At 48.5% G+C, this 17781-nt stretch overlaps 1 protein-coding gene across 1 annotated transcript in view; it reads right to left on the reverse strand.

Annotated features, from left to right (window-relative positions):
• The window catches only part of LOC127003228 (aggrecan core protein-like), a 71752-nt gene extending 61776 nt beyond the window's left edge, over nucleotides 1-9976 (reverse strand). The window contains exons 1-4 of the mRNA XM_050869616.1: nucleotides 9855-9976; nucleotides 8770-8879; nucleotides 7124-7385; nucleotides 5787-6145 (exon numbers count right to left, since the gene is read on the reverse strand). Of these exons, the coding sequence (XP_050725573.1) occupies nucleotides 5787-6145; nucleotides 7124-7385; nucleotides 8770-8879; nucleotides 9855-9976 (853 nt within the window). The remainder of the gene's footprint in view (nucleotides 1-5786; nucleotides 6146-7123; nucleotides 7386-8769; nucleotides 8880-9854) is intronic.
• Nucleotides 9977-17781: the final 7805 nt, after the last annotated feature.

A 17781-nucleotide genomic window follows, 5' to 3' on the forward strand; every position in this document is an offset into this window, starting at 1 on the left:
ACTTTATCGGGTCCGGGACTTTTATTTGTTTTAAGTGAATGGAGAGCTTTAAGGACTTCATCGGTTGTTATTTCAAAATTAGGCAATGCATGCTCAATATTTACATTGGTACTGGTGTTGGTGGTAGTGGGAGGAAGACTGTTAGTATTAAACACCGAGGAAAAGTAATTGTTTAAGAGGTTTGCAATGTGTTGGCTGTCAGTCACTAGCGCACCGTCGCTGTTTGTTAGAGGTCCAATTCCACTTCTGATCGCCTTTCTGTTGTTTATGTAACTGAAGAAAGATTTCGGATTAATTTTACAGTTGGCTGCAATATTTTCTTCATATCTACGCTTTTCCTGACATACTAATCTTTTTACTCGTCGCCTGGCATCATTTTAAAGTCTAATGTTTTCGGGCGTGCTTTGTTCTTTCTTTAACCTGTTAAACAATTTTCTGTCCTTGACTGAGTGTTTAATTTCGCTATTAAACCAAGGTGGGCTTGTATTAGTGTTAATTCGCTTCTCGCACAAGGGGACGAATGTGTTCTGCTGAGTGAGTAAGTGATTTTTAAAGCTTAGCCAGGCTTCCTCTACATTGCCGTCATCTGATAATTGTATTTAAGTTAGTTTTTGTCGGATTTCAATGAAGTTAGCTTTTTTGAAATTGGGCACCTTTACTTTATTTTCAGTCACTGATGTTTGAGCTCTAATGTCGACGCGCACTAATTTATGATCGCAAGAACCGAGGTGTTCTCCTACAGTGACATTACTGACTAGGTTTTCTTCGGTCGTTATAACAAGGTCGAGTATGTTATTTTGTCGAGTTGGTTCAGAAACCATTTGGCTTAGATAATTTTCTTCTAGAAATTCGATCATTCTATGTGACTCGCCTTCTGTACCTGACAGTGTCGCCCAGTCGGTATGGGGGAGGTTAAAGTCTCCTAATATCAGTGAGTCGTTGTTATTAAGTGACTGCCTTAAAACGCTGTACATTTCACGGTCGTCATCGAATGATTGCCCGGGAGGCCTGTAGGTGAAAGATATATTTAAATTGACTTTTGCAATGTTTATTCGCACGCACAAATGTTCAACGTTTCTGTTTCTTGGTGTTTTGTCAGTGGGTTGCAAATAGCTTTTGACAAAAAGGGCAACGCCACCGCCTCTACAGTTTACACGATCTTTGTTGAAGAGTCTGTAGACATCTATGTTGTATTCGGAACTTAAATCAATATTTGTGTAGTGTTGATAAATGTTATGGTTATAGCAATTATGTCAAAATTTTCTGTTAGAGCAAGACATCTCAGTTCATCAAATTTGTTTCTTAGGCTACGCGCATTGAAACTAAAGATTTTTAAGTTATCTAGAGGCTTGGTAATAGATGTGGTGGTACTTGCGGGATCACGGTTATGGGTTTGTTGCGATGCATGGCGTCTATTTACACGGGCGGGGTGGAGGGACGTGGCTGAGAGTCGTTTTTTGATCGGGTGTCACGTACTTCCGAATCTGGCTGCCCCGATGGGAGACAGGTGTAATCCGTCCCTGTGGAAGAGCTCACTTTGTCCGTAGAAATTGTCCCAGGCGTTGAAGAACCCCACGTCAAGCTCTCTGCAAAGAGTCTGTAAGCGGTTGTTTAGGCTGAAGGCCTTACTGAAGAAGTCGCTCTCCGCCCACGTCCGTGGTAGAACTCCTGAAATCAAAATGTTAGGGGATTTAGACTTATACTGCTGGATGAGGCTACGGTACTTGTCCAGGAGTTCCTCAGACCGTATCGTGGTGACGTCGTTCGTACCTCTGTGAATAACAAACAGTGAATCATTAGTAGCCTGGGGGGAGATCTTCTCAAGAGCAGCAGTTATATCGTCGATCCCAGCACCAGGATAGCAATAGTTCCGTCTTCGACGAGGAACTCTGCCGCAGAACTCAACGACCTGCAGGCGAATCATGGAGTCACCCATCAGGAAGGTGCTCTCCTGCTCGTCCTCCTCCTCCAGAATGGCAAATCTGTTGAAGCAATGAACAGGACAAATTGCTTGTCTGGCTCCTCCATTCACGACGGTGAAGCCATCATGGGCGGTGCCACTACCACCCTCCCGCTGCGTGGTGTTGTCCGCTGGTGTCGACGGTACTGCTGAGGGCAAGGGGGCGGTGGGAGAAGGGTTTGGCACCACAGTAACGTTAGCCTGGATGAATTCCTGTAAGGAGGCAACAGTGCGAGAAAGCTCTATTATTTTATTCTGACCTGCTTCCATCTTCTCTTCTTGCTCCTGCAGTCTTGTCTCGAGATGCTGCCTGGAGAGGCACAGTCGACAGACAACAGAACGCCCTGTAAAAAAGTGAGCTGAGAAGCTACCGTTACAAGTACTGAACTTCTTAGGCGCCATCTTAGCTGAAAGTGATAAATGATTACCTAAAATGAAAGAGATAAAAACACAGAGTGAAGGGGATTAGGAAAGGAGGTGAGGTGAGTGAGAGGGGGTTTGGTAAAGGAGGAACAGTGAGAGAGAGAGAGAGAGAGAGTAGGAAGGGATGTGAGGTGAGTGAAGAGGGGGAAAGAGAGGTGGTGAGTGAGGTGTGTGAGATCAAGGAGGGTTAGGAAAGAGGTGAGGTGAGTGAGAGGGGGTTTAATAAAGGAGGAAAAGTGAGAGAGAGAGAGAGAGAGAGAGAGAGAGAGAGAGAGAGAGAGAGAGAGAGAGAGAGAGAGAGAGAGAGAGAGAGAGAGGAGGAGTAGGAAGGGATGTGAGGTGAGTGAAGAGAGGGAAAGAGAGGCGGTGAGTGAGGTGTGTGAGATCAAGGAGGGTTAGGAAAGAGGTGAGGTGAGGTGGGTGAAGGGGTGGGTAAATAGGATGTGAGGTGAGATTAGCGAGGGGGGGTGGGGCTTAGAAATATGTGGAGGTGAGGGAAGGGTAGGAAGGGCTAATCCTCTAGGGGATTTTTAGTGAGGAGGAGCAGAAAGGAGGTGAGGTAAGCGAGGGTGGGGGGGCTTAGGTGAGGTGAGGGAAGGGGGGTAGGTAAACATGGAAACATGGAAATGCAGGCAACAGAAAGCCTATTGGCTCATTACGAGGTCGCCCGCTTGGGTGATTTAATCTGCTCGACCGCCACTTGGGGCTTGGTGAGCAGATGAAAGCACCTCGATATTGAGGAGCAGATGGAAGCCCCTCGTTATTCAGTTTACTCCCGACGCAGCGAAATGACGGTCGATTCTATATTTGAAGGAGTTGATGGTATTCGCATTTACTACTTCTGAGGGAAGATTGTTCCAGTGGCGGATGACTCGGTTTGAAAAGAAACTCCTTCCAATGTCTGTGTTACATCGACTCGACTGAATGGGTAAACCGTTATTTCTAGTTCTTGAGTTGGTTTGCAGTTCAAAGAATTTGGGAGTAATCGACGTTATTGAACTTTTTTAGATACTTGAAGACTTGAATCATATCCCCTCGTAGGCGTCTTTTCTCCAAAGTAAAGAGATTGAGTCGCTTGAGTCGTTCCTCGTACGGTTGAGCCCTGAAGGTTGGAATCATCTTTGTGGCGCGTCGCTGAATCCTTTCCAGTAAAGCAATGTCCTTTCTGTAATTGGGAGACCAGAACTGCACTGCATACTCGAGGTGCGGTCTTACCATGGAATTATACAAGGATAGCATCACGTCTGGTGTTTTACACTCGAAGTTCCTCACTATGAACCCGAGCATAATGTTGGCCTTGTTGTATGCTTTTTTACAGTGATTCGCGTGTTTCAGGTCACTGCTGATAGTGACTCCAAGATCCTTTTCCTCCTGCATCGCTTGCAGAGGTCTCCCATTCATGATGTATGTATGGTTACTATTTTGGGACCCAATGTGCATGACTTTGCATTTGTCAACATTAAAAGACATTTGCCATTTTTCCGACCATTCGATAATGTGATTGAGGTCTTTCTGAATGATTTCGCAGTCGGTCTTTGTGAGGGCATCTCCACCCACCTTGGTGTCATCTGCAAATTTCGATATTGTGGATTACAGTCCTGATTCTAGGTCATTGATATATATGATAAAGAGGATGGGTCCCAGCACTGACCCCTGAGGCTAGGGTTAATCCTCTAGGGGATTGAGAGAGGGTGTAGTGAGGAGGAGCAGATCGACTCCTCAGGGGAATTCAAAGGATGGGGTGTCTGCAAGCACAACGCAAAAAAATATAAACACTCGAGAAACACACGAGAAACTCACGCAAGAACACCCGACACGCCCAAATCACACGTGAAAACACTCGGGAAGACAACAACACACTCGAAACACACGAGAAACAATCAGAAACTCAAGCATAAGCACAATTCCACACCCCCAAGTCACTCGCAAAAACACCGGAAACACAATAACACGCTCGAAACACTCTGAAACCCACGTAGAACACTCGGAAACAGCCAAATCACACGCAAAAACACCGGAAACACAACAACACACTCGAAACACTCTGAAACCCACGTAGAACAATCGGAAACAGCCAAATCAAACGCAAAAACACCGGAAACACAAATCACAGAGGCAACCACAGGCAGAGACACTCACAGAAAGCACAAACGAACACACACGAAGCACGCGTCAGGGAATCACAGGCAACACGCAAGGTCCACAAGCAAAAACACACAAACACACTTGAAAGCAAACGCAAACACAGAGAGCACAGCGAAAACACAGGGTTTACAAGGCGTGTACCGTGGATAAGCTAGGCTGTGGAGCGCAGCGGTGAGGTCACGTCCGTCTCTCAGGAGAGGTCGGGAGTGAATGAGAGAGAGAGAGAGAGAGAGAGAGAGAGAGAGAGAGAGAGAGAGAGAGAGAGAGAGAGAGAGAGAGAGAGAGAGAGAGAGAGAGAGAGAGAGAGAACAGGCTCGCTCTCTCACCATCTGCAGTTCAAAGCCACATATGCATATTTCCTCACCTTCCTCGATTATTCTATGACACTTATAAGCTGTGGACATGTTCCATTGATGACCTCCAAGCATTAAAAGTCTACATGAAGCTTTTGTCATCGTCATATTGACCAAGAAAGGCAATTATGTCTGCGATCGGCGGCAAAGAGTGAGCTTGTAGTTACAAAACACGACTATTCTGAAGCTATTTTTTCTTATTTTTCCATCTCCGAATATCCCACGGTAGTTTTAGGCTGTGGGAATCTTCCCTTGATCACTCTCATGCATTAGAAGTCCACGGAAAGCTTTCCTTATCGGCAGGGGTGAATAATAGGTATAGTGAAAAACATTGTGCCTCCACATGCCTGCATTTTATTTGGCAGTGTGGCTGAGTCGTCAGAGTAACGGCCCCGTGTTCAGGAGGACGCGAGTTCAATCCCCGCCCGGTGCCATCAAGCTGGGATTTTTCAGCCGCCGCCGAGTGGCTTAAAACTACCCACATGCTGTCTAGAAGACCACCTATCAACCCGGACTCTAGATTCTAGGATCAAAGATGAGTTCTGGGAGGGCAGCATGAGCCAATGCAAGATGGCGCCACTATAAACACTCGCCTGCGCCAGAACGGGCTGGGCCGACCACACGCACACAACACACACACACACACACACACACACACACACACACACACACACACACACACACACACACACACACACACACACACACACACACACACACACACACACACACACACAAAACACACACACATGATCAGTATTTTGTATAAAATCCCCCACTCTCAATTACATTAAATATTTGATTTGGCATGGAGGCTACGAGATGATGACACTTGTCTGTTGCACGTATCTTCTCCCAGATGTCTTTCGCATGTGAAATAACATTTTCTTTGCTTCTAATAACACTTCCGTCCCATTCCCTCGTCATTCCTGCCCACAAGTGTTCTATTGGCACAAAGTCCGATGACCTGGGTGGCCATGGGATCCTGATGACCTCAGGATGCTGCCTGAACCACTCCTCCACCTGTTTGGAGTTGTGGACCGGAGCGTTGTCCATGGCTATGTATATGGGCTGTGGTGCAGGAATGAGCATGGCCCGGACAGTTGGCAGCATGACGTCCTGCAGTATCTGGACGTATTGTTGAGTGGTGAGGCGTTCTTCGGTGACAGCCAACTCACCGGGGCCGCTGGCTGACATCCACCCCCACAGTCCTGCTGTAATTCTCCCGCTCCGTCGTGACGGCTGGGTGTTCTCTGGTTCATACCTACAATATAAGATTTGTAATTGCTCATTTGGTCATGTTAATACAGTAGGCGACAAATATTGGCCGCGTCAGCTGGTAAACATGCGCGGTGGAACAAATGTGATGGTATAATACATAAGGATTACTTATATTAATTTTAATACTGTGTCGGCATCCTCTTGCGTCAAATGCATCCTGTCGTGCATGAAGAAACACTGTTTATCACCTTTTTGCATTGTAGATAGACTTTTCTGCAAACATCGTGAGCTGCAATGTGAATAGCGCTGCTTTTCACGTTATAAACATAAGCAAATTGGCTCCCGGAGCAAACAACATAAAATCTAGTCTATTATTTTATTTTCTTGCTCATTTGGCAACTACGTGTGAGTAACGGACGCACTGACATCTGTCACTTGCATGGGTATGTCTCAAGGTCACTCAGTAATCCCATAGACCCCGTCATAGGAGGAGTTACCGCTAGCGATTATTCGAATACGACTGTGATTTCCCTCTGTGTTTCCTCTCCTATGAAGTATGGGGAAGTATAGAGCAGTGGCGAGTGGTGATATCAGTGCTATTTCGTCACTCCACAAGCTTGGTAGAGAACATCCTATCACGTCTAAAAGTGCATTAGACGCAAAGGAATGCCGACAAAGTATTAAAATTAAGGTTAGTAATCATTATTTTATTGTATGCCATCACATTTGTTCCACCGCGTTGGTTTACGAGCTGACGCAGATCAATATTTATGTTACCTACAACAACAGATATTTCTCAACATAAGAGAGAGAGAGAGAGAGAGAGAGAGAGAGAGAGAGAGAGAGAGAGAGAGAGAGAGTAGCATTATGATACGCGTGTGTAGTAATTTCTTTTTTTTTCTATTTTTTCCGTCTGAATCATAAATTCATGCGCCAGTCTATAAATTACTATTACTTAAAGTTAAATTAATGTAGGCTATTAGCAATATTTGTTATAGATAATTCGTATATTAGTACTAACCTGGTGTTGCGTGGACGCCAGCAGTGAAGTTTGCCGTGGTCATCTGAGGCGAAGGTTTTCTCGTCACAGAAAACAACATTACTCCAGAACGACGCATCCTCAGGGTAGTATTGGAGGGCGAAGCCTAAGCGCTGCTCTCTGTTGGTGGCTGTGAGGAAGGGTTCGGTGGCGGGAGTTCTGTGGTGTAGGTCGGCTTCATGTAGCCTCTTCCTCACTGTCTGCACTCCCACGTTGACTCCTGCCTGAATCTTGAGGGTGACAGCTGTGGTGAGCGGGTTCCTCAGTGCAGTGGTGATGAGCAATTCGTCTTCCTCCCTGGCGGTGCGGCGAGGAGCTCCACATCTAAGCTGGTTTTCGAGGCATTCACTTTCTTGGTCTCGCCGTATCCAGCGTTGAACTGTTCTTTGGGTGATATTATATACTCTTGCTATCTCCCGTGTGGACATATTGGTTGCTGCTAAAGCCACGATGGCTTTTCGCTCAGCGACAGGAGTCTCCTTTCTGCGATCCATTGTGCCGATGGTGCGCGGGCGATGACGTCATCAAACGAGAGTATGAATAAAAAAAAAAAAATACGCCATCCTAGTTTAGGATATCGACTGATTACACATGTCCTATATATTGTGCATATGTTAGATTTATTGTTGTCAACAATGATCATGAAAAGATCATTTTACTTTTTGTTTGAGTAATATGTCGATAGTTGGACTTCATTTGACTTGTTCCTTGGTGAACGAAAACCCTTTTTGTCAAAATATTTCGACAACTCTTTGCAAAATATCATTGAATATTTTTTTTCTATTTTTTTCTAGCTTGTAAAATATATTTAGTTAAGTTATGATGAAGATACAGGAAAATAATGGTACTCTTGAAAATAAATAAGGATACTTGCGTGATCGAAAATAAACGTACACGGCGACATCACTTCATATCGCGACTGTACAAGCTGTACTAAACTTAAAAGTTTCTCTGGGCTTTCTAATATGTACTCCTGAACAAGGGAAAGGGCCTCTCACCTGATGGGCAAACGTGCATGAGGGCAAGTCTCGGAGAACAAATAACATAACTATAAGGCAAGTGTTCATCCCACGAGCCAGGAAAACGATAGCATACTTCCTCAAAACTGACTTCATAGTTTGGTGCGGACGTTCAATGGCGCCCTGATTCTGGGGATGACAAGGGCAGGACTCAGGGTGGCTAATATTGTGCTTCTCGCAAAATTTCTTGAACTCCCGTCCTAGAAAATATGACTTCCCGTCCGTCTGGATACTGCGAGGGAGTCCAAATATACAGAAAAAAATCTAGCAGGAACTTAATTACAATACGGGCCGTGATAGCCCTCACAGGTACTGCATGCAAAAAATGCGTAGTGGGACCTAACATGGTTATAATATATTCCTTCCCTCCCACCGTACGTGAGGGGGGGCCACAACATCTACCTGGACAATACTGAAGGGCTCTGGTAAGTGAGGAACTCTTATTAAGGGGAACGGGGAAAGGGGTTGGTTAGTCTTTCCGACCCGTTGACACGCGTCACACACCCTGCAGTGTTGTGCCACGTCCGCCTTCATGGTGGGCCAGTAGAAGTGTCGTAGGAGCTTATATAGTTGTTGTGCTCCTCACCCCCAGGTGACCCGAGAACCTACCGTCATGGGCAAGCTCTATGAGGGCCTGCCGATACTTGGCGGGAACGACAACTTGAGTCTCAGCAACCCAGTGTGCGTCCTCACCTCGTGAGGTGGGGGGCAACCGACTCCTGGAGAGGGCCCCGTTGTGGAAGAAGTATACTTGGTAGTGGGCCCGACGTCCCCCGTCTCTGCCTCCGCCTGGACCCTCAGAAAAATGTTTCCCCTTCTGAAAAAAGCGGACTGGCTTTTCGCCAGCCGATCTGGACCTAAACTGGTAAGGATGTGGTGCATCGTGCCTGTTCAAACAAAAATAGTCACCCAGTGTTGCTGCCTCTTCTAGAGTATCATAAAGACTTATAGGAGAGGTGTGACGCGACCTCTCTAGAAACACAGCTGAAAAAAATCATCTACAAGAATGAGTTCGCGAAGCGCTTCAAAACTAGTGACTTTTATGGAACGAAGCCAGTGAGTCAGGGCCACTCGCTTGGCCCTAGCGAGCTCGAGACGGGTCTGCCCTTCCTCTTATCTTTGCTAGCGGAACCTTTTTCTGTAGGCTTCTGGCACCAAGGCGTAGGCTTCGAGTACCCTTACCTTCACAACATCGTAACCTCTGGCCTCATCAGACAGAGCGGTGCGCGCACTCTAAGCCTTGCCCACGAAGCGATGCTGGAGAAGGAGGGGTGTGTCGTAGCCAGCCCGCGATAGTCGCCGTTCGCTCGAAGGCGATAAAAAACAACTCATCAGGCTGCTTCTCGTTAAACACGGAAAGCAGCTTTGTATGTACAAGGTGCGAGGCTGGACAAAGAAAACTGTGTAAGTCACTGGGCCCTCCAGCGTGTCCGGAAGGGCCACGTGGTCCACCAGCCCTCGCTAGCTCGGATTGTGCCCGAGTGAGTTCTAACTGCAGGCGGAGCATTTCCAACTCTTTCCTGAGAGCTCGGGGTCACGGAAACACTAAGAAAAGCGGGAGTCACTGTCTGTAGCGGAGCAGGCGTGAGGTCAGGGGCTTCGCTCCTGCCCTCGTCGTCTTTGTCCTGCTCCAACGCAACTAATCCTAGCTGGTGTGAGACTAAGCTCGGCAACTCATATTTATTTAAACTTACCAGGTTCTCAGCACTGAAGTGCCGAGCGACGAGGCGTAACTCTGAGAGTGCGAGTCTACGTAGATCGTCACACGTGGGCTGCTGATAAACGCAACGGCGTCTTCTTCGTTAATGATCGCCATAGCTTCGGAGTGTGCAAACCAAGGCAATCACCATCGCCAGTTGTTACGTCCCCTGTGTCGCCACCGGGGTGGTAAATGGGTCTTGGAAAAATTACAGTAAAAAAAAAAGGACAAAAACAAAACTGGGTTTGTTTGGCCTCAAACACCAGGTTCTTTTCCCCTTAACCGAACAACAACAAAATAAGGGACAATTTAAAACAAACAAATAGTTAAACGGAAACGCACGTTTTTACAATAAGATTATATATTTACTATTCAATTTACATATTTGCAAAGAAATCCAAGATTGTCGAAGCTTAGCGCACTTCGTAAAACATGAACGGGTGATAAACACAAAAACTAAGGCACAAACACTCTACTGAAAACACGTGGGCGAGGTCAGCACGAACAGGGCAGACACGTGGTAAACATGAAAATACACTTAAAATGGCACAGAAAAAAACACTCAAAATAAAACCTTACCCTAAACGCTAATGGCCCTTCCTTCCTCCTTCCTTAAAATAAAAGTTAAAAACACGCACGCCATCGGCGTGAAACAACCTTCTGGCACACAAAGGAAGCGGAAAGGAAAAAAGCCCGGGCTTACCCATTGGCCTACCTCGCTCGACTGTTGACGACACGGGAAAGACCCGCTCAGATTTCAGATTTCAGATTTCTATTCAGTAAAGGTTGGGAGAATTTTCGGCACTCATCCCGTTGATGGGAATGGGGGGGGCGGGGGAGTAGGTGAGAACAGGGATGACCAGGGCCTTGAGAAGATGGAGCTTGATTTCAGGTTCGAGGTCCCGGAAACGGTACAACGTGTTCAGCGCCACCCTCGCTTTCGCCACCCTCTCGGTGACGTGGGGAGTGAACCCACATCGAGAAGGCTTCCCTGCGGGCGAAAGTCGATAATCTCGTCATCAACAATGAGCGGGGCGGGGTTTATTGTCGCCAAAGGGATGACGGTAAACTTTGCCATGTTCGTTCGTATTTGCCAAGCCTTTTCGAAGGCTCCAACCCTGGTGATCTCACCACCAGTGCGGGCATTAAGCATATCACGAAAGCGTCCAGGGTAGGGCACTACTTGGGGCACGTCGTCCGCATACTGCACAGTCGCGATATGAAGTGATGTCGCCGTGTACGTTTATTTTCGATCACGCAAGTATCGTTATATATTTTCAAGAGTACCATTATTTTCCTGTATCTTCATCATAACTTAACTAAATATATTTTAGAAGCTAGAAAAAAATAGAAAAGAAATATTCAATGATGTCTTACGAAGAGTTGTCGAAATATTTTGACACAAAGTGTTTTCGTTCACCAAAGAACAAGTCAAATGAAGTCCAATTATCGACATATTACTCAAACAGAAAGTAAAATTATCTTTTCATGATCATTGTTGACAACAATAAATCTAACATATGCACAATATATAAGACATGCATAATTAGTCGATATCCTAAACTAGGATGGCGTGATTTATTTAATTTATACTCTCGTTTGATGATGACGTCATCGCCCGCGCACCATACCTATTATTCAGTCCTGACTCACTCTTTGCCTTTCGTGGTCAACATAACGATAACAAAAGCTTTCCGTGGACTTCTAATGCATGGTAGTGATCAAGGGAAGACGCCCACAGCCTATAACTACCGAGGGATAGTCGGAGATGGAAAAATAAGAATATATAGCTTCAGAATAGTCGTGTTTTGTAACTCACTCTTTGCCGCCGATCGCAAACATCATTGCCTTTCTTGGTCAATATAACGATGACAAAAGCTTCATGTAGAGTTCTAATGCTTGGAGGTGATCAGTGGAACATGTCCACAGCTTATAAGTGCCATAGAATAATCGAGGAAGGTGGGGAAATAAGAATATATGGCTTTGAAATGGAGGTGGTGGTCGTGGTGCGGGCGGGTAATCGCAGCGTTGCCAAACATTAGGCAATGGTCGAGTGTTCGTAGAGGCGTCCGAAATTTTGATAGTTCAGATATGGCAGCCCTACCTATGAAGGCATTCTTCATTCATCATCGTTACTGAGCGATGTTACTATATATTTCAGTGCCCATGCTTATGATAAGAAGCCATCATAGTGAATAAAAGGTGTTTAATGTGAAACCTTATTATTTGATCGTTTCTTAATCAATAAAACGCAAAGTAATGCCAGTAACTGTCCATTCGCTTCCTGTCATACAGAGCGTGTGTATTAATAACTGCAGAAGACAGTTCATGGTATGACCCAGAATATATATATATATATATATATATATCTATATATATATATATATATATATATATATATATATATATATATATATATATATATATATAGCCTAAATCTGAACAACGTATAACAACTGTTTTGCAAAGATAAGCACACGACGTGAGTTAAATCATTTCAAGGTTGTCTTCAGCACTGAAGACAACACATGACATTCGCAGTCGCATTTTTTAAAACAAATGAATGTATAATTGTAATTCAGGTACTACTATGTTATTTTACCGTGTTTTACATCACAACGTATTATAGATTATCATTAAAAGGGAACATTATAACATAAATAATAAATACACATCACTTCCGTTACCTTCAAATGCTCCCGTACGAAACATTTTGAGAGAGGCGACATCACTTCATATCGCGACTGTACATTAAGTCCTGTGTCGGGGTGCGGGCAGTCGTTTGTATAGATGGTGTACAGCATCGGAGAGAGGACGCTCCCCTGCGGGACGCCGGTCTCCAGGGGGAAGGTGGGGCCGACGAGGCCGCCGATCCCTGATCCTTGCCGTCCTACCCGCCAGGAAGTCGCACAAGAGACGCTCGAACGGGGCTGCAAGCCCCAGGTGTAACAGCTTGTACTTAAAGCCAAGCTGCCAAACCTTTTCAAACGCCTTGCTGACCTCCCGGAGGACAAGGTTACAGCGGGATCCGGATGCCAAATGGATGGCGAGTGTCTCCGTCATCACCGCAATGGCGTGGACGGTGCCCCTCCCCCTGCTAAAGCCGTATTGGGCTTCGCTGTAGTGACCCTCCCAGTCCAGGTGGTTGCGGAGACGACTCATGAGAATCCTCTCGAAGAGCTTGCCCGGGACTTCCAGAAGGGAGATGGGGCGATAGCTGTCTGGGCGGACTGGCACTTTTCAAGGCTTGACTATCATTCTCATCTCCGCTTCCTTGAAGCGGTCCGGGAAATACCCTGCCGAGAGGGCCGCGTTGAAAACGTCCCTCAGCCGGGCCAGAGCGCTGTTCGGTAGGTGGGAGAGGATGGTTTTGTTGACGCCGCTGCGCCCTGGGCAGGATGCTTTGCTCCCCCTGTTGGCCTGCCTCACGTTCTGGAGAGAGATGCGACAGCTCAAGTGAGAGGTGCCGTCAGTCTACTCGGGTCAGCAGTGTCGTAAGGGTAAGTACGAGCGGTGTTGTCGGTCAGGTAGCGTTGCACAATGGCGTCATTGTCTTCGTCGACGTCGGTAACGTCCACGTCGTCCACATCGTCAATCCGGAAGACGGGCTCCCAGATCGACGTGTGGAGCTAGACCTTCTCGTCGTCCTGTGTTGTCTATGAGGTCAGAGGCCTAGCCGGAGCACCGACCAGAGATACTTCAGTCTTCTCAAGACTTTCCTGGAGTCGACGTAGCTGGCGGTAAGGCCTGCCAACGCTTTCCCCCAGGACCTCTGCGCCTCTGTGAGTCTTGCGTCTTGTAGTTCCTGCCGGAGTCGAACTTACCGTCGGTAGTAATCGTATGTCCAGCCCAAACGTGTCGCTCGATCTCTAAAGGCGTTGAACTGTATCCTGAGTAAGCATGCCGTACGTGAGGGCCTGGCGTAGGGAATCTGACGGTATGAGATAGTGGGGATGTGTCGGTCAGCTGTCGTCTTTACTTTAGTCATCCACGTGTCCAGAGCAGCGTCAATGTCATCCGGTGAGGCTCGGGAGACATCAGGTTGGTCCGTCATGTCTAGGTCACCGTCGTCATGAACAGCGTCCCAGTCAGCCCTGTGGAAAGCGTATGTCCGAGAAGCAGGAGTCAGGAGGGGAGAAGTCGAAACATCAATGGGATGTGGTCGCTAGAGGTGAGGGGGTCTGGGGTGAACCTGTGATGAAAATGGTTGGAGGGGTTGGTGAAAACTATGTCGAGGGAGGTGGATGACACGGGGCCAAAGTATGTCGGGAAATAAGGTCTTATGTGGCGTACTGTGTGTCGTCGGATATAGTCGGTCAAGTCCCAGCCAACTTGGTTGGTCGTGGTCGAGCCTAAAAAGGCATGTCGGGCGTCTAGATCTCCCGCAAGCAACACCGGGGTGCGCCTGTGGAATAGTCTGAGAAAGTCTGGGGGGGTGGATGTAGGGTCGTCTGGGCGGCAGGTACGAGGTGGCAATCATCAGCGGCCTGTCAGAAGTGTCGACTACCACTGCAAGGGTCTCAGATATAAAATCGTCGTCGACCCTGCAACGGAGACGACATCTGACGGCGATGGCCCCTCCGTCTGCGGGTTCCGCACCAGTGTCACGTTGGTGCACCCTGTAGCCCGGAATTTTTATGGGTGCGTCTTCAGTAAGTCCGTGGCAGTTGAGGAGGATAATGTCCGGGTCAAATTGCCTGTATGTATTGTTGAGGTCAAACTTCGTCTGTCCTAAGTCATAACATTGTGCTGTACTACCTTTAGTCGAGTCACTTCTTGGGGCCGTTCTAACGGCTGTCCCTGCATGGCCGGAGACGGGAGGCAGCGGCCTTAGGGATCCGGCCGTCATGAAGGGAGGAGAAGAGGTCCTCAGGTGCGGAGTAGCAGAACTGCGCCAGAGACCCAGGCTGCGACTTCAACCACTTCCCCACATACTCGTCTGCGCCAGGGTCGCCCCTGTAGCAGACCTTGAACCTCCCTGATTGGAGGCCCTCCTTCAGGGAGTTGTACCCTCGCTGAGCGGGCCAGCGGTCCGTGGAGGACTTCACTAGAAAGGGCGTCACGGCACACCCTCCTCCAGGCACAATTTCAAGCTCTTCCGAATACGACTGAGCGTGACGGGGAGAGGCTTCAGGTGACGAGGGAGTGGAGGCCCGGTGAGGAGTACCAGGAGAAGGGGAGGCCAGTGTGAGGGCGGGGATGGTGGGGGGGACTCGGCACGGTCCGAGGGGGGGCGGGTTTCATCGAATCTGATTCGACCGCATGCTGTTCCTCTGGCGCAGGAGGATGCTGGAAAGGGGGGAGCCGCCGAGTATTGCCCAGAATATGGCTGCTGAAGGGGAGACGGCGGCAGGCGGACGTCAGGGAGGCCGTTCAGGCGCAGCCCCTCGGTGAAGGCCTCCTGAAAGGAGCCAGGGTTGCCGCAGTTGAGGAGGTGCGCGTTGAAAACGCATAAAACTTCGCCATATCGAAGGAAGAGGTCTGTTGGGGGGGAGGGGAGGAGGCAGGGGGGAGGGGAGGACGCAGGGGGGAGGGACTGGGCGGCCTGCGCGTAAGCGGGGGCGTCCTCGTTTGCCCGACGGCGCTCTTGCTCCTTAGCCTTCAGAGCCGCCTTGCGGACCGGGCACCGCATAGCCCGGGCACTGTGCGTCCCCTCGCAGTTCGGGCATTTCTTGGTCTCCGCCCTGCACTCTCGGAAGGAGTGCGGGCCACCGCATTCAGAGCACCTTAATTCGTTTGGTGGGAGAGGGCAGCTGGAGGACGCATGGTCCTCTACCTTCTGGCATCTGTGGCACGCCTGTAGAGGAGTGTATGTTTCTCTCCGGATATGGTCCGGAGTGATGGAGAGAGCGAAGAGACGAAGGCCCTGCTCCACCGCCTTCTGTGCCATGGCACTATCCCGGAAGGCAGTCTTGATCGTCTGGGCCCCCGGAAACTTGTAGACCGAGTCTACCTTCGCCTAGTCGTGTGTCCTCTCCAGCTCGCTCTGGATCTCGGCGGAGTCGTGCTCAGTCAGCAGCTCGTCCAGCCGGAAGCAGATAATTGTCCTCTGACTTCGGATTTCAGGCGGCATAACCGGAACAAAGTTCTGGTCCCTGAGAGCTGTCAGTAGCACGTCCTGGAAGACGGCCTCCGTGTCTCGGTCGGAGGCCGTGAGGACCACAATGCCGTCTGGGATCGGCAAGTACTTAGTGGTCCTTGCCTTGGACCCAATGATGTGGAGGAGGGCCCTACGGGTGTCAATGACATGGGGACGGGGGTGTTTGATTTTGATTCGCCCCACTGTCGCAGGCCGGGGTGGGAGGGAGCGCTGGTAAAGACAGAGTGGGCTAAGGGAAAACACTCGACTGTGCCGGAGGCGACAGGGAGCAGTTGAGAGGCAAGTCAACCACGCAACTCGCACAGGGGAAGAGGTGGGGGGGACCGGTGGTTCCCGGGGAGAGGAGGGGGGGAGGGGCAGACCTGGTGTCAGAGTTTATATGGGCCCGGGCGTCGCCGCCCCGACTCAGGCAGGGGTTACCAGCGAAGGGACACACAGTAAAACACGTGTCATGTTACTCTTCAGACTTTAATACAAATACTCTAAGTAAAATACTATTTAACATAAAAAGGGGAAATGTAAATAGGATATGTCAACAGCACGCACGCCACGACAAATATAAATAAAATAACAGTTGTGCAACACATTTGACCCGGGCTACCTCGCGCGGGAAAATTGGGGCGGGCGGCGGTTGATATGCTTGAGCGCGGGAAACAAGGGTCAGGAGGGCTGAAAATTCCCGAGGAACCCACGTGGTTACTAGGCCTCGCTCCCCAGACCGGCGATCTCCAGTTCGGAGGCGAGGCCCAAACTCGTGCTGGGTCGGCGGGGGTGTAATTACCAGCGCGATCAAAGGGTCACACGGCAGGCCATGCGGGTGACCCCACCGTGTAAAGTTAAAAACAAAGGCGCGGGAAAAGCCCTGCTGTAACATGTGTCGGAATCCAGCCAGAAAATTCCATGGCGGGAGATGATGCCCTTGCCCAAGAACTCCTGCAGTATTTACGGACGGCTCCGAGTCCAACGCTGGCGACGCATTTGAGGCCGTCTTTACAGTTTTCCCGTCCTGGGAATCTTCCTGCACTAGGCTCGCTGTTAATGGTGTACTGTTATACAGCCCAAGCTGTCTCTTGCCACACCGTTTTGTCTGCTCCGTCCCATCCTACCGTGACGCATATTCATCTGCCTTCATTTGAACAGCAGCAGCATGCAATTGCGTCGTGGGAAGGAAGGGAGAATGTATGTCTTGAATATTATTGTCATGGTGGATGTCATGAAGATTCTTAAAAAAAAAAAAAAAGTCTAAAGCCTCACATTACTCTTGTTACCACTCCAGGAAAAGATGTCCGTGTGTTCTCGCTTCAGCCCAACGTGTGGGAGCCGCTTAGGGATGACGTGTATGTCAGGTTCAACATGAGCCTCCAGCACGTGGCCGCCAGCCTGACGGAGATGACTCTTTGCCAGCGAGTACAGCAGACGGCGGTGACCATCCTTAGCGTCCTCCTCTCATACGCAACGGCTGAGGATTTTGACAATGCCATCATGATGTGTAAGTAGTTTTATCTCTCTCTCTCTCTCTCTCTCTCTCTCTCTCTCTCTCTCTCTCTCTCTCTCTCTCTCTCTCTCTCTCACACACACACACACACACACACACACACACACACACACACACACACACACACACACTCACAAACAAACAAACTTCCCGTTTTGAAGGCATGCAGTCACTAAGGAGACATACATGTATCTCACTAAAAATGACGCATACAAGCACTCATACTTTCCACGCACCATACGTGACTGGAACAGCCTCCCTTAAAAGATTTTAGCCTGCGGTACAATAGAATCATCCAGAAAACAAATACACACTCACTTGTCACCA

The sequence above is a fragment of the Eriocheir sinensis genome, chromosome 3 (assembly GCF_024679095.1).
Source record: "Eriocheir sinensis breed Jianghai 21 chromosome 3, ASM2467909v1, whole genome shotgun sequence".
Taxonomy (NCBI): Eukaryota; Metazoa; Arthropoda; class Malacostraca; order Decapoda; family Varunidae; genus Eriocheir; species Eriocheir sinensis.